This window comes from Oncorhynchus nerka, linkage group LG11 (genome assembly GCF_034236695.1).
Source record: "Oncorhynchus nerka isolate Pitt River linkage group LG11, Oner_Uvic_2.0, whole genome shotgun sequence".
Taxonomy (NCBI): Eukaryota; Metazoa; Chordata; class Actinopteri; order Salmoniformes; family Salmonidae; genus Oncorhynchus; species Oncorhynchus nerka.
The window spans coordinates 71,331,084-71,351,956 of NC_088406.1; the positions used below are offsets into that span (position 1 = coordinate 71,331,084).

Sequence of the window (20,873 nt, forward strand, 5' to 3'; positions counted from 1 at the left end):
CTTCCCTCTTCCAGACCTGATGGTGGACATGCTAGGAGTGCTGGCCAGCTACAGCATCACAGTCAAGGAGCTGAAGTTGTTCTTCAGCAAACTGCAAGGAGAGAAAGGCCAATGGGTAATTCAACTAGTCAAACCTTCATTCCGTACCGCCCTGTCATATTTGTCTTGTAGAGAGCATGGGGAATGTGCTAGCAACACTTCAACTGGTTGCCTGTACACATCCTTTTAGCCTCTCTGTGCTCTGGTACCATACATCACACTGTATAGTGCAGACACACCATCGCTGTCTATTGGGCTAATCCAAAAAACATTACTGCATTATTAATGTGTAATAACTTGAGGATGTTGCCTCTTAGCTCTGATTTATGAAGGCAGTTTTATCATTCTACCTTCTACTGGGTAATGTTATGATTTAAGGAGAGGGTAAGCTGATCTTTGATCAGTGTTTGGAATTAAATCACACACATTTAACAACATAAATAGTACTATCCTATCATTAGTTAAAAATAGTATCTACAGTGGGACAAAAAAGTATTTAGTTAACCACCAATTGTGCAAGTTCTCCCACTTAAAAAGATGAGAGAGGCCTGTAATTTTCATCATAGGTACACTTCAACTATGACTGACAAAATGAGAAAAAAAATGCAGAAAATCACATTGTAGGATTTTTAATTTATTTATTTGCAAATTATGGTGGAAAATAAGTATTTGTTATATACCCTTTGTTGGCAATGACAGAGGTCAAATGTTTTCTGTAAGTCTTCACAAGGTTTTCACACACTGTTGCTGGTATTTTGGCCCATTCCTCCATGCAGATCTCCTCTAGAGCAGTGATGTTTTGGGGCTGTTGCTGGGCAACACAGACTTTCAACTCCCTCCAAAGATTTTCTATGGGGTTGAGATCTGGAGACTGGCTAGGCCACTCCAGGACCTTGAAATGCTTCTTACGAAGCCACTCCTTCGTTGCCCGGGCGGTGTGTTTGGGATCATTGTCATGCTGAAAGACCCAGCCACGTTTCATCTTCAATGCCCTTGATGATGGAAGGAGGTTTTCACTCAAAATCTCACGATTCATGGCCCCACTCATTCTTTCCTTTACACGGATCAGTTGTCCTGGTCCCTTTGCAGATAAACAGCCCCAAAGCATGATGTTTCCACCCCCATGCTTCACAGTAGGTATGGTGTTCTTTGGATGCAACTCAGCATTCTTTGTCCTCCAAACACGAGTTGAGTTTTTACCAAAAAGTTATATTTTGGTTTCATCTGACCATATGACATTCTCCCAATCTTCTTCTGGATCATCCAAATGCTCTCTAACAAACTTCAGACGGGCCTGGACATGTACTGGCTTAAGCAGGGGGACACGTCTGGCACTGCAGGATTTTTAGTCCCTGGTGGCGTAGTGTGTTACTGATGGTAGGCTTTGTTACTTTGGTCCCAGCTCTCTGCAGGTCATTCACTAGGTCCCCCCCGTGTGGTTCTGGGCTTTTTGCTCACCGTTCTTGTGATCATTTAGACCCCACAGGGTGAGATCTTGCGTGGAGCCCCAGATCGAGGGAGATTATCAGTGGTCTTGTATGTCTTCCATTTCCTAATAATTGCTCCCACAGTTGATTTCTTCAAACCAAGCTGCCTACCTATTGCAGAATCAGTCTTCCCAGCCCGGTGCAGGTCTACAATTTTGTTTCTTGTGTCCTTTGACAGCTCTTTGGTCTTGGCCATAGTGGAGTTTGGAGTGTGACTGTTTGAGTTTGTGGACAGGTGTCTTTTATACTGATAACAAGTTCAAACAGGTGCCATTAATACAGGTAACGAGTGGAGGACAGAGGAGCCTCTTAAAGAAGAAGTTACAGGTCTGTGAGAGCCAGAAATCTTGCTTGTTTGTAGATGACCAAATACTTATTTTCCACCATATTTTGCAAATAAATTCATTAAAATTCCTACAATGTGATTTTCTGGATTTTTTTCCCTCATTTTGTCTGTCATAGTTGAATTGTACCTATTATGAAAATTACAGGCCTCTCATCTTTTTAAGTGGGAGAACTTGCACAATTGGTGGCTGGCTAAATACTTTTTTGCCCCACTGTATACTCAAGATACATTAGTGATTATAAAGTTGTGGAATAATTTGTTTTCCAACCTGGGTTTTGTAGTTTTCCACCAAGACAGCCTGGGCAGTCTTGCCTAGCAGGGTGGAGTCAGTACAGTAACAGTGGGAAGTCAGCCTGGACAGTCTTGCCTAGCAGGGTGGATTCAGTACAGTACAGTGGGAAGACAGCCTGGACAGTTTTGCCTATCAGGGTGGAGTCAGTACAATGGGAAGACAGCCTGGACGGTCTTGCCTAGCAGGGTGGAGTCAGTACAGTACAGTGGGAAGACAGCCTGGACAGTCTTGCCTAGCAGGGTGGAGTCAGTACACAGTACATTGGGAAGACAGCCTGGACAGTCTTGCCTAGCAGGGTGGAGTCAGTACAGTACATTGGGAAGACAGCCTGGACAGTCTTGCCTAGCAGGGTGGAGTCAGTACAGTGGGAAGACAGCCTGGACAGTCTTGCCTAGCAGGGTGTAGTCAGTACAGTACATTGGGAAGACAGCCTGGACAGTCTTGCCTAGCAGGGTGGAGTCAGTACATTAGCCCTTGTGTAAAAACAGCAGATCTAGTAGGTTTGTACCATGAATTATCCACTGAGTCCCTGCACCATTGAGAGAGAATCATTTACTCACTGCTTTAGCACACTCTGCCAACCCTGATGTCCTTGCCATGTCTGAATCCTGGCTTAGGAAGGCCACCAAAATTTTTGAGATTTCCATACCCAACTATAACATTTTCCGTCAAGATAGAACTGCAAAAGGGGGAGGAGTTGCAGTCTACTGCAGAGAGAGCCTGCAAAGTAATGTCATACTTTCCAGGTCCATACCCAAACAGTTCGAACTACTAATTTAAAATAATTACTCTCTCCAGAACTAAGTCTCTCACTGTTGCCGCCTGCTACCGACCCCCCTCAGCTCCCAGCTTGGCCCTGGACACCATTTGTGAATTGATCGCCCCCCATCTAGCTTCAGAGTTTGTTCTGTTAGGTGACCTAAACTGGGATATGCTTAACACCCCGGCAGTCCTACAATCTAAGCTAGATGCCCTCAATCTCACACAAATCATCAAGGAACCCACCAGGTACAACCCTAAATCTGTAAACAAGGGCACCCTCATAGACGTTATCCTGACCAACTGGCCCTCCAAATACACCTCCGCTGTCTTCAATCAGGATCTCAGCGATCACTGCCACATTGCCTGTATCCGCTACGGGTCCACAGTCAAACGACCACCCCTCATCACTGTCAAACGCTCCCTAAAACGCTCCCACTTCTGCGAGCAGGCCTTTCTAATCGACCTGGCCCGGGTATCCTGGAAGGATATTGACCTCATCCCGTCAGTTGAGGATGCATGGTCATTCTTTAAAAGTAACTCCCTCACCATCTTAGATAAGCATGCTCCGTTCAAAAAAATGCAGAACGAAGAACAGATATAGCCCTTGGTTCACTCCAGACCTGCTTTTTCAAGACCAGCACAAAAACATCCTGTAGCTGCAATAATCTATTCCCAAGATATGCAACTGTTCAGGAAGTCAGGAACACTGTAAAGTCAGGAAAGCAAAGGCCAGCTTTTTCAAGCAGAAATTTGCATCCTGTAGCTGCCCACTGCACTGAGGCTAGGTAACACGGTCACCACGATAAATCCATGATAATCGAAAACTTCAACAAGCATTTCTCAAAGGCTGGCCATGCCTTCCTCCTGGCTACTCCAACCTCGGCCAACAGCTCTCCCCCCCGCAGCTACTCGCCCAAGCCTCCCCAGCTTCTCCTTCACCCAAATCCAGATAGCAGATGTTCTGAAAGAGCTGCAAAACCTGGACCCGTACAAATCAGCTGGTCTTGACAATCTGGACCCTCTATTTCTGAAACGATCCGCCGCCATTGTCGCAGCCCCTATTACCAGCCTGTTCAACCTCTCTTTCATATTGTCTGACATCCCCAAGGATTGGAAAGCTGCCGCAGTCATCCCCCTCTTCAAAGGGGGAGACACCTTGGACCCAAACTGTTAAAGACCTATATCCATCCTGCCCTGCCTATTACATTTACATTTACATTTAAGTCATTTAGCAGACGCTCTTATCCAGAGCGACTTACAAATTGGTGCATTCACCTTATGACATCCAGTGGAACAGTAGTGCATCTAAATCTTTTAAGGGGGAGGGGGGATGAGAAGGATTACTTTATCCTATCCTAGGTATTCCTTAAAGAGGTGGGGTTTCAGGTGTCTCCGGAAGGTGGTGATTGACTCCGCTGTCCTGGCGTCGTGAGGGAGTTTGTTCCACCATTGGGGGGCCAGAGCAGCGAACAGTTTTGACTGGGCTGAGCGGGAACTGTACTTCCTCAGTGGTAGGGAGGCGAGCAGGCCAGAGGTGGATGAACGCAGTGCCCTTGTTTGGGTGTAGGGCCAGATCAGAGCCTGGAGGTACTGAGGTGCCGTTCCCCTCACAGCTCCGTAGGCAAGCACCATGGTCTTGTAGCGGATGCGAGCTTCAACTGGAAGCCAGTGGAGGGAGCGGAGGAGCGGGGTGACGTGAGAGAACTTGGGAAGGTTGAACACAAGACGGGCTGCGGCGTTCTGGATGAGTTGTAGGGGTTTAATGGCACAGGCAGGGAGCCCAGCCAACAGCGAGTTGCAGTAATCCAGACGGGAGATGACAAGTGCCTGGATTAGGACCTGCGCCGCTTCCTGTGTGAGGCAGGTCTTCGAAAGCCTAGTCTTTCGAAGACCTAGGCTTTCGAAGACCTTTCGAAAGCCTAGTCAACAAACAGATCACTGACCATCTCGAATCCCACCGTACCTTCTCCGCTGTGCAATCTGGTTTCCGAGCCGGTCACGGGTGCACCTCAGCCACGCTCAAGGGACTAAACGATATCATAACCGCCATCGATAAAAGACAGTACTGTGCAGCCGTCTGTGCAGCCGTGCAGCCGTCTTCATCGACTTGGCCAAGGCTTTTGACACCCTCAATCATATTCTCATATTCTTATCGGCAGACTCAGTAGCCTCGGTTTTTCTAATAACTGCCTTGCCTGGTTCACCAAGTACTTTGCAGACAGAGTTCAGTGTGTCAAATCGGAGGGCATGTTGTCTGGTCCTCTGGCAGTCTCTATGGGGGTGCCACAGGGTTCAATTCTTGGGCCGACTCTTTTCTCTGTATATATCAATGATGTTGCTCTTGCTGCGGATGATTCCCTGATCCACCTCTACGCAGACGACACCATTCTGTATACTTCTGGCCCTTCCTTGGACACTGTGCTGTCTAACCTCCAAACGAGCTTCAATGCCATACAACACTCCTTCCGTGGCCTCCAACTGCTCTTAAACGCTAGTAAAACCAAATGCATGCTTTTCAACCGTTTGCTGCCTGCACCCGCACGCCGGACTAGCATCACCACCCTTAATGGTTCCGACCTAGAATATGTGGACATCTATAAGTACCTAGGTGTCTGGCTAGACTGTAAACTCTCCTTCCAGACTCATATCAAACATCTCCAATCTAAAATCAAATCTAGAGTCGGCTTTCTATTCCTCAACAAAGCCTCCTTCACTCATGCTGCCAAACTTACCCTAGTAAAACTGACTATCCTACCGATCCTCGACTTCGGCGATGTCATCTACAAAATAGCTTCCAACACTCTACTCAGCAAACTGGATGCAGTTTATCACAGTGCCATCCGTTTTGTTACTAAAGCACCTTACACCACCCACCACTGCGACCTGTATGCTCTAGTCGGCTGGCCCTCACTACATATTCGTCGCCAGACCCACTGGCTCCAGGTCATCTACAAATCCATGCTAGGTAAAGCTCCGCCTTATCTCAGTTCACTGGTCACGATGGCAACACCCACCCGTAGCACGTGCTCCAGCAGGTGTATCGCACTGATCATCCCTAAAGCCAACACCTCATTTGGCCACCTTTCCTTCCAGTCCTCTGCTGCCTGTGACTGGAACGAATTGCAAAAATCGCTGAAGTTGGAGACTTTTATCTCCCTCACCAACTTTAAACATCTGCTATCTGAGCAGTTAACCGATTGCTGCAGCTGTACATAGTCCATCGGTAAATAGCCCACCCAATTTACCTACCTCATCCCCATACTGTTTTTATTTATTTACTTTTCTGCTATTTTGCACACCAGTATCTCTACCTGCACATGACCATCTGATCATTTATCACTCCAGTGTTAATCTGCAAAATTGTAATTATTCGCCTACCTCCTCATGCCTTTTGCACACAATGTATATGGACTCCCCTTTTTTTCGACTGTGTTATTGACTTGTTAATTGTTTACTCCATGTGTAACTCTGTGTTGTTGTCTGTTCACACTGCTATGCTTTATCTTGGCCAGGTCGCAGTTGTAAATGAGAACTTGTTCTCAACTAGCCTACCTGGTTAAATAAAGGTGAAATAAAAATAAATAAATAAATAAATAGGGAGGCCCATTGATCAGTGTGGAATCAGATTGCCCCATTTTTGTTGACAATCTGCTTTTGTGCTTCTCCATTTCCATCCACACACACACACACACTCAGACACTCTGCTAGCTTTGTGAAATATTATCTGAGGGGGTTGGCAAGAGATGATGCGTCTATCAGGAGTCTCTCCCTCACAGGATTTGAACAGAGTGAACACAGTGTGATATGCTTACTGCAGCCTCCACAGAATTTAAACTGACAGAGGCCTTGGTCGGAAGAAAAGCTCATCAATATATTATGGAAGTTTATCAACGTTGATCACGGTTCCGTGGGTTTTGATTTACATTTGGGTTGAAAGGAAGGGGGTCTGATCTAAAGCGGGTGACCTTGCAGTATCAACGGGAAAGTAAAAGTAAAGTAGATCAACAGAACTCCTGCATTCTCAGTATAATGTCTCTAGAGAGTTCTCAACGAGATGTTGACTTGGTTAGTAGAGGTCAATATAGAAAAGCAGAAAATAGACCTGGACTCTAGTTGTGGAGATGTTGGTGTGTTTGTTTTGCTTGCTGACCTGCCTGTGAACTTGAACATGTACGTTCAGGAAGTGTTCAGGCCTTTTTCCACATTTTGTTACGTTGCCGCCCTATTTTAAAATTGATTCAATTGTTTTTTTCCTCAATCGACACACAATATTCCTTAATGGCAAAGCAAAAATAGGTTTTTAGACATTTAAAAAAATGTACATAAGTATTCAGACCCTTCACACAGTACATTGCTGAATCACCTTTGGCAGCGACTACAGCCATGTGTTTTCTTAGGTTTGACGCTACAAGCTTGGCACACCTTTATTTGGGGAGTTTCTCCCATTCTTCTCTATAGATTCACTCAAGCTCTGTCAGGTTGGATTCCTGCGTTGTCTTGGCTGTGTGTCTGAGGTCCTGAGCCGTCTGTAGCAGGTTTTCGTTACGGATCTCTCTGCTCCGTTCATCTATCCCTCGATCCTGACGAGTCTCCCAGTCCCTGCCACTGAAAAATGTCCCCACAGCATGATGCTGCCACCACCATGCTTCAACTTAGAGATGGGGCCAGGTTTCCTCAAGACGTGGCGCTTGGCATTCAGGCCAAAGAGTTCAATCTTGTTTCTCATGGTCAGAGTTCTTTAGGTGCCTTTTTCCAAACTCAAAGCGGGCTGTCATGTGCCTTTTTACTGAGGAGTGGTTTCCGTCTGGCCACTCTACCATAAAGGGCTGATTGGTGGAGTGCGGCAGAGATGGTTGTCCTTCTGGAAGGTTCTCCCATCTCCACAGAGGAACTCTAGATCTCTGTCAGAGTGACCATCGGGTTCTTGTTCACCTCCCTGACCAAGCCCTTCCCCACCGATTGCTCAGTTTGGCCGGTGGCCAGCTCTCGGCAGAGTCTTAGTGGTTCCAAACTTCTTCCATTTAAGAATGATGGAGGCCACTGTGTTCTTTGGGACCTTGAATGCTGCAGACATTTTTTTGGTACCCTTCCCCAGATCTGTGCCTCGACACAATCCTGTTTCGGAGCTCTACAGACAATTCCATCCATGAATTTATAAAGATATCCAAACAAGTTGTAGAAATATCTCAAGGATGATCAACGGAAACAGGATGAACCGGAGCTCAAATGAGTCTCATAGTGAAGGGTCTGAATACTTGTGTTAATAAGATTTGTATTTGTAATACATTTGCAAAATGTATAAAAACCTGTTTTTGCTTTGTCTTTATTGGGTATTGTGTGTAGATTGGTGAGGATTTTTTGTATTTCATCAATTTTCGAATAAGGCTGTAACGTAACAAAATGTGGGAACAGGGAAGGTGTCTGAATACTCTCCCGACTGCACTGTGGCTTTACATTAAAGGGTGCGGTGCACCCTCATCAAAGTCTGTGGCGTCTCATCTTGTGCGTGTTCTTCCCTCCAGCCTCCCCATGCGGTGAAGCTGCTGTCTGTCCTGAGGAGCATGGCCCACCGGAACGGACCTGACTCCTTCTTCAGCTTCCCAGGCAAGAGTGCTGCTGTGAGTACAGTGACAACTCAATACACCTCCACATGTATACCGGAGTCTCAGACTGATCGTTAGAAGACAGTGTAGTACTCACCACCCAACTAGACTACTGTCTGACGCTACACCTGGTACGACACTATTCAAGTAGTGCACTATGTAAGGTAAAAGTTGTCAGACTTATAGTGACTGGTATGAGTCTCGGTGAACGAGGTGTCTAAGGTAAGGTAGTGGTATTTACAGCACCTCTGGATAGCTTCTAAATGGGCTACATCCTCTTGTGCTCGACTTCCCACATGATCCAAGGCCGGATGCATTAGCAATAACTAAGATAATGCATCCTGAATTGCCTATAAGCTCTGACCCAGCACACATCTTGGCTTCTATATCCTATAATGCCAAGGTTTACCAACCGTATGTAGCTTGGGTCATACTGTGTTTCTGTGTGTGTGTTGAATAAGCAGCATGGGAAGAGAGGAGGCGCACAGATGCTAACTAATCTTCCTCTGTTCTCCTTCTCCTCCCTTTATTCTAATGTTCCTAGCTGTCTTCCCTCTGTTCTTCTCCTCCCTTCATTCTAATGCTCCTAGCTGTCTTCCCTCTGTTCTCCTCCTCCCTTCATTCTAATGCTCCTAGCTGTCTTCCCTCTGTTCTCCTCCTCCCTTCATTCTAATGCTCCTAGCAGTCTTCCCTCTGTTCTTCTCAGTCCTTCATTCTAATGCTCCTAGCAGTCTTCCCTCTGTTCTTCTCCTCCCTTCATTCTAATGCTCCTAGCAGTCTTCCCTCTGTTCTTCTCCTCCCTTCATTCTAATGCTCCTAGCCGTCTTCCCTCTGTTCTTCTCAGTCCTTCATTCTAATGCTCCTAGCAGTCTTCCCTCTGTTCTCCTTCTCTTCCCTTCATTCTAATGCTCCTAGCCGTCTTCCCTCTGTTCTTCTCAGTCCTTCATTCTAATGCTCCTAGCCGTCTTCCCTCTGTTCTCCTTCTCTTCCCTTCATTCTAATGCTCCTAGCCGTCTTCCCTCTGTTCTTCTCAGTCCTTCATTCTAATGCTCCTAGCCGTCTTCCCTCTGTTCTTCTCAGTCCTTCATTCTAATGCTCTAGTTCTTCCCTCTGTTCTTCTCCTCCCTTCATTCTAATGCTCCTAGCAGTCTTCCCTCTGTTCTTCTCCTCCCTTCATTCTAATAATCCTAGCAGTCTTCCCTCTGTTCTCCTTCTCTTCCCTTCATTCTAATGCTCCTAGCAGTCTTCCCTCTGTTCTTCTCAGTCCTTCATTCTAATGCTCCTAGCCGTCTTCCCTCTGTTCTCCTTCTCTTCCCTTCATTCTAATGCTCCTAGCCGTCTTCCCTCTGTTCTTCTCAGTCCTTCATTCTAATGCTCCTAGCCGTCTTCCCTCTGTTCTTCTCAGTCCTTCATTCTAATGCTCCTAGCCGTCTTCCCTCTGTTCTTCTCCTCCCTTCATTCTAATGCTCCTAGCAGTCTTCCCTCTGTTCTTCTCCTCCCTTCATTCTAATAATCCTAGCAGTCTTCCCTCTGTTCTCCTTCTCTTCCCTTCATTCTAATGCTCCTAGCCGTCTTCCCTCTGTTCTTCTCAGTCCTTCATTCTAATGCTCCTAGCCGTCTTCCCTCTGTTCTCCTTCTCTTCCCTTCATTCTAATGTTCTTCTTCTCTGTTCTCTTCCTTCCCTTCTTCTCATCCTTCATTCTAATGCTCCTAGCCGTCTTCCCTCTGTTCTTCTCAGTCCTTCATTCTAATGCTCCTAGCAGTCTTCCCTCTGTTCTTCTCCTCCCTTCATTCTAATGCTCTTAGCAGTCTTCCCTCTGTTCTTCTCAGTCCTTCATTCTAATGCTCTAGCAGTCTTCCCTCTGTTCTCCTTCTCTTCCCTTCATTCTAATGCTCCTAGCAGTCTTCCCTCTGTTCTTCTCAGTCCTTCATTCTAATGCTCCTAGCAGTCTTCCCTCTGTTCTTCTCCTTCATTCTAATGCTTCCCCTCTGTTCTTTTCCTCCCTTCATTCTAATGCTCCTAGCAGTCTTCCCTCTGTTCTTCTCAGTCCTTCATTCTAATGCTCCTAGCAGTCTTCCCTCTGTTCTCTTCCCTCTTCCTTCATTCTAATGCTCCTAGCAGTCTTCCCTCTGTTCTTCTCCTCCCTTCATTCTAATGCTCCTAGCAGTCTTCCCTCTGTTCTTCTCAGTCCTTCATTCTAATGCTCCTAGCAGTCTTCCCTCTGTTCTTTCTCTCTCCCTTCATTCTAATGCTCCTAGCAGTCTTCCCTCTGTTCTTCTCAGTCCTTCATTCTAATGCTCTAGCCTTCCCTCTGTTCTTCTCCTCCCTTCATTCTAATGCTCCTAGCAGTCTTCCCTCTGTTCTTCTCTTCTCTTCCTTCATTCTAATGCTCCTAGCAGTCTTCCCTCTGTTCTTCTCTCCTTCATTCTAATGCATCTAAGTATTCCCTCTGTTCTCTTCCTCCTTCATTCTAATGCTCCTAGTCTTCCCTCTGTTCTTCTCCTCCTTCATTCTAATGCTCCTAGCCGTCTTCCCCTGTTCTTCTCCTCCTTCATTCTAATGCTCTAGCAGTCTTCCTCTGTTCTTCTCCTCCCTTCATTCTAATGTTCCTAGCAGTCTTCCCTCTGTTCTTCCTCCTCTCCTTCATTCTAATGCTCTAGCAGTCTTCCCTCTGTTCTTCTCCTCCCTTCATTCTAATGCTCCTAGCAGTCTTCCCTCTGTTCTCCTTCTCTTCCCTTCATTCTAATGCTCCTAGCCGTCTTCCCTCTGTTCTTCTCAGTCCTTCATTCTAATGCTCCCTATTCTAATGCTCCTACCCGTCTTCCCTCTGTTCTTCTCAGTCCTTCATTCTAATGCTCCTAGCAGTCTTCCCTCTGTTCTCCTCTCCTCTGTTCCTTCATTCTAATGCTCCTAGCAGTCTTCCCTCTGTTCTTCTCCTCCCTTCATTCTAATGCTCCTAGCAGTCTTCCCTCTGTTCTTCTCCTCCCTTCATTCTAATGCTCCTAGCAGTCTTCCCTCTGTTCTCTCCTCTTCATTCTAATGCTCCCTCTTCCCTCTGTTCTTCTCCTCCCTTCAATCTATAATCCTAGCAGTCTTCCCTCTGTTCTCCTTCTCTTCCCTTCATTCTAATGCTCCTAGCAGTCTTCCCTCTGTTCTTCTCAGTCCTTTCCCTCTGTTCTTCTCAGTCCTTCATTCTAATGCTCCTAGCAGTCTTCCCTCTGTTCTTCTCAGTCCTTCATTCTAATGCTTCTCTTCCCTCTGTTCTTTCCCTTCATTCTCTCTTAGCAGTCTTCCCTCTGTTCTTCTCAGTCCTTCATTCTAATGCTCCTAGCAGTCTTCCCTCTGTTCTTCTTCTCCCTTCATTCTAATGCTCCTAGCAGTCTTCCCTCTGTTCTTCTCCTCCCTTCATTCTAATGCTCCTAGCAGTCTTCCCTCTGTTCTCCTTCTCTTCCCTTCATTCTAATGCTCCTAGCCGTCTTCCCTATGTTCTTCTCAGTCCTTCTTTCTAATGCTTCTCTTCCCTCTGTTCTTCTCAGTCCTTCATTCCAATGCTCCTAGGAGTCTTCCCTCTGTTCTTTTCCTCCCTTCATTCTAATGCTCCTAGCAGTATTCCCTCTGTTCTCCTCCTCCCTTCATTCTAATGCTCCTAGCCGTCTTCCCTCTGTTCTTCTCCTCCCTTCATTCTAATGCTCCTAGCCGTCTTCCCCCTGTTCCCCTCCTCCCTTTATTCTAATGCTCCTAGCAGTCTTCCTCTGTTCTTCTCCTCCCTTCATTCTAATGCTCCTAGCAGTCTTCCCTCTGTTCTCCTCCTCCCTTCATTCTAATGTTCCTAGCAGTCTTCCCTCTGTTCTTCTCAGTCCTTCATTCTAATGCTCCTAGCAGTCTTCCCTCTGTTCTCCTTCTCTCTTCTCTTCCCTTCATTCTAATGCTCCTAGCCGTCTTCCCTCTGTTCTTCTCAGTCCTTCATTCTAATGCTCCTAGCAGTCTTCCCTCTGTTCTTCTCCTCCCTTCATTCTAATGCTCCTAGCAGTCTTCCCTCTGTTCTCCTCCTCCCTTCATTCTAATGCTCCTAGCAGTCTTCCTCTGTTCTTCTCAGTCCTTCATTCCAATGCTCCTAGGAGTCTTCCCTCTGTTCTTTTCCTCCCTTCATTCTAATGCTCCTAGCAGTATTCCCTCTGTTCTCTTCCTCCCTTCATTCTAATGCTCCTAGCCGTCTTCCCTCTGTTCTTCTCCTCCCTTCATTCTAATGCTCCTAGCCGTCTTCCCCCTGTTCCCCTCCTCCCTTTATTCTAATGCTCCTAGCAGTCTTCCTCTGTTCTTCTCCTCCCTTCATTCTAATGCTCCTAGCAGTCTTCCCTCTGTTCTTCTCCTCCCTTCATTCTAATGCTCCTAGCAGTCTTCCCTCTGTTCTCCTTCTCTTCCCTTCATTCTAATGCTCCTAGCCGTCTTCCCTCTGTTCTTCTCAGTCCTTCTTTCTAATGCTCCTAGCCGTCTTCCCTCTGTTCTTCTCAGTCCTTCATTCCAATGCTCCTAGGAGTCTTCCCTCTGTTCTTTTCCTCCCTTCATTCTAATGCTCCTAGCAGTATTCCCTCTGTTCTCCTCCTCCCTTCATTCTAATGCTCCTAGCCGTCTTCCCTCTGTTCTTCTCCTCCCTTCATTCTAATGCTCCTAGCCGTCTTCCCCCTGTTCCCCTCCTCCCTTTATTCTAATGCTCCTAGCAGTCTTCCTCTGTTCTTCTCCTCCCTTCATTCTAATGCTCCTAGCAGTCTTCCCTCTGTTCTCCTCCTCCCTTCATTCTAATGTTCCTAGCAGTCTTCCCTCTGTTCTTCTCAGTCCTTCATTCTAATGCTCCTAGCAGTCTTCCCTCTGTTCTCCTTCTCTCTTCTCTTCCCTTCATTCTAATGCTCCTAGCCGTCTTCCCTCTGTTCTTCTCAGTCCTTCATTCTAATGCTCCTAGCAGTCTTCCCTCTGTTCTTCTCCTCCCTTCATTCTAATGCTCCTAGCAGTCTCCCCTCTGTTCTCCTCCTCCCTTCATTCTAATGCTCCTAGCAGTCTTCCTCTGTTCTTCTCAGTCCTTCATTCCAATGTTCCTAGCAGTCTTCCCTCTGTTCTTCTCAGTCCTTCATTCTAATGCTCCTAGCAGTCTTCCCTCTGTTCTCCTCCTCCCTTCATTCTAATGCTCCTAGCAGTCTTCCCTCTATTCTCCTTCTCTTCCCTTCATTCTAATGCTCCTACCCGTCTTCCCTCTGTTCTTCTCAGTCCTTCATTCTAATGCTCCTAGCAGTATTCCCTCTATTCTCCTTCTCTTCCCTTCATTCTAATGCTCCTACCCGTCTTCCCTCTGTTCTTCTCAGTCCTTCATTCTAATGCTCCTAGCAGTCTTCCCTCTGTTCTCCTTCTCTTCCCTTCATTCTAATGCTCCTAACCGTCTTCCCTCTGTTCTTCTCAGTCTTTCATTCTAATGCTCCTAGCAGTCTTCCCTCTGTTCTTCTCCTCCCTTCATTCTAATGCTCCTAGCAGTCTTCCCTCTGTTCTCCTCCTCCCTTCATTCTAATGCTCCTAGCAGTCTTCCCTCTGTTCTTCTCAGTCCTTCATTCTAATGCTCCTAGCAGTCTTCCCTCTGTTCTTCTCCTCCCTTCATTCTAATGCTCCTAGCAGTCTTCCCTCTGTTCTTCTCAGTCCTTCATTCTAATGCTCCTAGCAGTCTTCCCTCTGTTCTTCTCAGTCCTTCTTTCTAATGCTCCTAGCCGTCTTCCCTCTGTTCTTCTCAGTCCTTCATTCTAATGCTCCTAGGAGTCTTCCCTCTGTTCTTTTCCTCCCTTCATTCTAATGCTCCTAGCAGTATTCCCTCTGTTCTCCTCCTCCCTTCATTCTAATGTTCCTAGCAGTCTTCCCTCTGTTCTTCTCAGTCCTTCATTCTAATGCTCCTAGCAGTCTTCCCTCTGTTCTTCTCCTCCCTTCATTCTAATGCTCCTAGCAGTCTTCCCTCTGTTCTCCTCCTCCCTTCATTCTAATGCTCCTAGCAGTCTTCCCTCTGTTCTTCTCAGTCCTTCATTCTAATGCTCCTAGCAGTCTTCCCTCTGTTCTCCTTCTCTTCCCTTCATTCTAATGCTCCTAGCCGTCTTCCCTCTGTTCTTCTCAGTCCTTCATTCTAATGCTCCTAGCCGTCTTCCCTCTGTTCTTCTCAGTCCTTCATTCTAATGCTCCTAGCCGTCTTCCCTCTGTTCTTCTCAGTCCTTTATTGTAATGCTCCTAGCAGTCTTCCCTCTGTTCTTCTCCTCCCTTCATTCTAATGCTCCTAGCAGTCTTCCCTCTGTTCTCCTCCTCCCTTCATTCTAATGTTCCTAGCAGTCTTCCCTCTGTTCTTCTCAGTCCTTCATTCTAATGCTCCTAGCAGTCTTCCCTCTGTTCTCCTTCTCTTCCCTTCATTCTAATGCTCCTAGCCGTCTTCCCTCTGTTCTTCTCAGTCCTTCATTCTAATGCTCCTAGCAGTCTTCCCTCTGTTCTTCTCAGTCCTTCATTCTAATGCTCCTAGCCGTCTTCCCTCTGTTCTTCTCAGTCCTTCATTCTAATGCTCCTAGCCGTCTTCCCTCTGTTCTTCTCAGTCCTTCATTCTAATGCTCCTAGCAGTCTTCCCTCTGTTCTCCTTCTCTTCCCTTCATTCTAATGCTCCTAACCGTCTTCCCTCTGTTCTTCTCAGTCCTTCATTCTAATGCTCCTAGCAGTCTTCCCTCTGTTCTTCTCCTCCCTTCATTCTAATGCTCTTAGCAGTCTTCCCTCTGTTCTTCTCAGTCCTTCATTCTAATGCTCCTAGCAGTCTTCCCTCTGTTCTTCTCCTCCCTTCATTCTAATGCTCCTAGCAGTCTACCCTCTGTTCTCCTCCTCCCTTCATTCTATTGTTCCTAGCCGTCTTCCCTCTGTTCTCCTCCTCCCTTAATTCTAATGCTCCTAGCAGTCTTCCCTCTGTTCTTCTCCTCCCTTCATTCTAATGCTCCTAGCAGTCTTCCCTCTGTTCTTCTCCTCCCTTCATTCTAATGCTCCTAGCAGTCTTCCCTCTGTTCTTCTCAGTCCTTCATTCTAATGCTCCTAGCGGTCTTCCCTCTGTTCTTCTCAGTCCTTCATTCTAATGCTCCTAGCAGTCTTCCCTCTGTTCTCCTTCTCTTCCCTTCATTCTAATGCTCCTAACCGTCTTCCCTCTGTTCTTCTCAGTCCTTCATTCTAATGCTCCTAGCAGTCTTCCCTCTGTTCTTCTCCTCCCTTCATTCTAATGCTCCTAGCAGTCTACCCTCTGTTCTCCTCCTCCCTTCATTCTATTGTTCCTAGCCGTCTTCCCTCTGTTCTCCTCCTCCCTTAATTCTAATGCTCCTAGCAGTCTTCCCTCTGTTCTTCTCCTCCCTTCATTCTAATGCTCCTAGCAGTCTTCCCTCTGTTCTTCTCCTCCCTTCATTCTAATGCTCCTAGCAGTCTTCCCTCTGTTCTTCTCAGTCCTTCATTCTAATGCTCCTAGCAGTCTTCCCTCTGTTCTTCTCAGTCCTTCATTCTAATGCTCCTAGCAGTCTTCCCTCTGTTCTTCTCCTCCCTTCATTCTAATGCTCCTAGCAGTCTTCCCTCTGTTCTTCTCCTCCCTTCATTCTAATGCTCCTAGCAGTCTCCCCTCTGTTCTCCTCCTCCCTTCATTCTAATGCTCCTAGCAGTCTTCCCTCTGTTCTTCTCAGTCCTTCATTCTAATGCTCCTAGCAGTCTTCCCTCTGTTCTCCTTCTCTTCCCTTCATTCTAATGCTCCTAACCGTCTTCCCTCTGTTCTTCTCAGTCTTTCATTCTAATGCTCCTAGCAGTCTTCCCTCTGTTCTTCTCCTCCCTTCATTCTAATGCTCCTAGCAGTCTACCCTCTGTTCTCCTCCTCCCTTCATTCTATTGTTCCTAGCCGTCTTCCCTCTGTTCTCCTCCCCCCTTAATTCTAATGCTCCTATCAGTCTTCCCTCTGTTCTTCTCCTCCCTTCATTCTAATGCTCCTAGCAGTCTTCCCTCTGTTCTTCTCCTCCCTTCATTCTAATGCTCCTAGCAGTCTTCCCTCTGTTCTTCTCAGTCCTTCATTCTAATGCTCCTAGCAGTCTTCCCTCTGTTCTTCTCAGTCCTTCATTCTAATGCTCCTAGCAGTCTTCCCTCTGTTCTTCTCCTCCCTTCATTCTAATGCTCCTAGCAGTCTTCCCTCTGTTCTTCTCCTCCCTTCATTCTAATGTTCCTAGCAGTCTCCCCTCTGTTCTCCTCCTCCCTTCATTCTAATGCTCCTAGCAGTCTTCCCTCTGTTCTTCTCAGTCCTTCATTCTAATGCTCCTAGCAGTCTTCCCTCTGTTCTCCTTCTCTTCCCTTCATTCTAATGCTCCTAACCGTCTTCCCTCTGTTCTTCTCAGTCTTTCATTCTAATGCTCCTAGCAGTCTTCCCTCTGTTCTTCTCCTCCCTTCATTCTAATGCTCCTAGCAGTCTTCCCTCTGTTCTTCTCCTCCCTTCATTCTAATGCTCCTAGCAGTCTACCCTCTGTTCTTCTCCTCCCTTCATTCTAATGTACCTCCTAGCAGTCTTCTCTCTGTTCTCCTCCTCCCTTCATTCTAATGATCCTAGCAGTCTTCCGTCTGTTCTCCTTCTCCCTTCATTCTAATGCTCCTAGCAGTCTTCCCTCTGTTCTCCTTCTCCCTTCATTCTAATGCTCCTAGCAGTCTTCCCTCTGTTCTTCTCCTTCTCCCTTCATTCTAATGCTCCTAGCAGTCTTCCCTCTGTTCTCCTTCTCCCTTCATTCTAATGCTCCTAGCCGTCTCCGAACTCATTCTCACCCCTTCCTTCTCATAGCAGCAATCCCTAAGCTGCTTTTTCCAATACCTTTTTTATCTATCCAGCCATTCAGACAGCCAGCCAGCCATGTGATTTAGTGAGTGAAAGTATAACATATAAGTCCCCTGGGAATGTTCTGTTATTCCCCTCTCTTTCTCTTAAAATAGAGCAGTTTTCTAATACACTTCCTGGTATCAATGGGTTTAAAAGTGTGGACTTAGTGAAGCTAACTCAGTTAAGATGCTCTTGCTGACGTCTTCAAGGTAATGAAGGATGACAACTTATCAGACGTAGTCCCAGCTATGATTTCATACAGTGGGGGGAAAAAAGTATTTAGTCAGCCACCAATTGTGCAAGTTCTCCCACTTAAAAAGATGAGAGAGGCCTGTAATTTTCCTCATAGGTACACTTCAACTATGACAGACAAATTGAGAAAAAAAATCCAGAAAATCACATTGTAGGATTTTTAATTAATTAATTTGCAAATTATGGTGTAAAATAAGTATTTGGTCAATAACAAAAGTTTATCTCAATACTTACTGTTATATACCCTTGGTTGGCAATGACGTTTTCTGTAAGTCTTCACAAGGTTTTCACACACTGTTGCTGGGATTTTGGCCCATTCCTCAATGCAGATCTCCTCTAGAGCAGTGATGTTTTGGGGCTGTTGCTGGGCAACACGGACTTTCAACTCCCTCCAAAGATTTTCTATGGGGTTGAGGTCTGGAGACTGGCTAGGCCACTCCAGGACCTTGAAATGCTTCTTACGAAGTCACTCCTTCGTTGCCCGTGCGGTGTGTTTGGGATCATTGTCATGCTGAAAGACCCAGCCACGTTTCATCTTCAATGCCCTTGCTGATGGAAGGAGGTTTTCACTCAAAATCTCACGATACATGGCCCCATTCATTCTTTCCTTTACACGGATCAGTTGTCCTGGTCCCTTTGCAGAAAAACAGCCCCAAAGCATGATGTTTCCACCCCCATGCTTTACAGTAGGTATGGTTTTCTTTGGATGCAGCTCAGCATGCTTTGTCCTCCAAACACGACAAGTTGAGTTTTTACCAAAAAGTTATATTTTGGTTTCATCTGACCATATGACATTCTCACAATCTTCTTCTGGATCATCCAAATGCTCTCTAGCAAACTTCAGACGGGCCTGGACATGTACTGGCTTAAGCAGGGGGACACGTCTGGCACTGCAGGATTTGAGTCCCTGGCGGTGCAGTGTGTTTCTGATGGTAGGCTTTGTTACTTTGGTTCACTAGGTCCCCCCGTGTGGTTCTGCGATTTTTGCTCACCGTTCTTGTGATCATTTTGACCCCACGGGGTGAGATCTTGCGTGGAGCCCCAGATCGAGGGAGATTATCAGTGGTCTTGTATGTCTTCCATTTCCTAATAATTGCTCCCACAGTTGATTTCTTCAAACCAAGCTGCTTACCTATTGCAGAATCAGTCTTCCCAGCCTGGTGCAGGTCTACAATTTTGTTTCTGGTGGCCTTTGACAGCTCTTTGCTCTTGGCCATAGTGGAGTTTGGAGTGTGACTGTTTGAGTTTGTGGACAGGTGTCTTTTATACTGATAACAAGTTCAAACAGGTGCCATTAATACAGGTAACGAGTGGAGGACAGAGGAGCCTCTTAAAGAAGAAGTTACAGGTCTGTGAGAGCCAGTAATCTTGCTTGTTTGTAGGTGACCAAATACTTATTTTCCACCATAATTTGAAAATCAATTCATTAATAATCCTACAATGTGATTTTCTGGATTTTTTTTCTTCTCATTTTGTCTGTCATAGTTGAAGTGTACCTATGATGAAAATTACAGGCCTCATCTTTTTAAGTGGGAGAACTTGCACAATTGGTGGCTGACTAAATACTTTTTTGCCCCACTGTATCTTAGGCGATGTCGGCTAAGTTTTCATGAAGGACGACGTCATAGCCTTATGTATGCTACGTTTTAACTGTGTATCTCCGTCTAGGACCTTTACCCTTCACTATTTTCTCAATGAGTCTCACCTGAATGCTGTCTACACCTGTATGTGGCCATGGTACATTTGACTGTACGGTACCTGGGCTAGATAGCTAACTATAGAGAGAATCATGTCTGCTCACATTTTGTCTTTCAATAGCTGTCTGGAACACTCACATTGTATGTAGAGATTGAGTGAGTGTGTGTGTGTGTGCGCACTGTATGTCTCTGTGTACCCTTCCATTGCCATGGTGACGGTGCCCTTTGGTGAGGGTGATCTCTGGGCCGCCGTAAGAGGGTCTGTGATTGGTGTGTGTGCAGCGGAGACTGAGCACGAAGCACACGTCTTCCCCTTGCTGTGAATCTGGCTAATGAGGCAGGAAGCCCTCTGGATAGACACACACATGAACAACTCCATCCCTTCCTTCTTGGACCCACTGTAGTCTAGGTCACACTACTCACTATCCTATTTCTAAAACATTCTTTCTCAACTCATTGAGCTCACCGTTTGTCTCCTCACAGGCTATAGCTCTGCCCCCTATAGCCAAATGGCCGTACCAGAGTGGATTCACCTTCCACACGTGGCTCCGCATGGATCCAATCAACAACATCAATGTTGACAAGGACAAGCCTTACCTGTACTGGTGAGTTACACCAGGCGTCCATGTTGGAGATCAACTCCACTGCACTCGGCGACTGCAGACTGACTAGGAATCACCTTGCATCCTAATCATTGTGGTTTGTTGACCAGTCAGTCTGTAGCCACAGACTAATGTCGTCCGTCTCGTACCCCACGCTAACACTGACACAACTTACTGCTGCTTGATTTGTTCTCCTTCTCTATGCAAATGACGTCTCTACTCATATCCTGACTTGATACCCATGTATACATTTTGTATGGATAATCCGATATTATTCAGGTGTATTCAAATAGAATTTGGCTCATACCGTTGTTCCGTGTGTGTGTGTTTGTGTGTGTGTGTGTACTGTATTTGCACGCCAAGGAAAGCTATTTGATTTTTTCCCCCCCTTGTTCATCAAAATTGTAGGATGAAGTCATCCCCAAATTGTAAAAATATACTGACATCAGAGAGAGGCTTAATACACACACACACACACACACACACACACACACACACACACACACACACACACACACACACACACTACCAGATGAAGTAGGCATACTCATGCAATGCCTCTCCCTCTCCGTTTCCATTTACCTCGCTCTCATCCTTCTCTCTCTCTCATCCTTCTCTCTCTCCTCTCTCTCCCCTTACTCTTTCCTCCCTCTCTCCTCTCTCCCCTTACTCTTTCCTCCCTCTCTCCTCTCTCTCCCCTTACTCTTCCCTTACTCTTTCCTCTCTCCCCTTACTCTTTCCTCCCTCTCTCCTCTCTCCTCTCCTCTCTCTCCCCTTACTCTTCCCTTACTCTTTCCTCTCTCTCTCCTTACTCTTTCCTCCCTCTCTCCTCTCTCCTCTCCTCTCTCTCCCCTTACTCTTTCCTCCCTCTCTCCTCTCTCTCCCCTTACTCTTCCCTTACTCTTTCCTCT

The 20,873-nt window shown here is 46.3% G+C and overlaps 1 protein-coding gene across 1 annotated transcript in view; it reads left to right on the forward strand.

The window, feature by feature from the left end:
• The window catches only part of LOC115124200 (lipopolysaccharide-responsive and beige-like anchor protein), a 295,402-nt gene that overhangs the window by 57,597 nt on the left and 216,932 nt on the right, over nt 1–20,873 (forward strand). Inside the window, exons 4-6 of the mRNA XM_065024108.1 lie at nt 15–115; nt 8,449–8,544; nt 19,844–19,965. Coding sequence (XP_064880180.1) covers nt 15–115; nt 8,449–8,544; nt 19,844–19,965 — 319 coding nt within the window. The remainder of the gene's footprint in view (nt 1–14; nt 116–8,448; nt 8,545–19,843; nt 19,966–20,873) is intronic.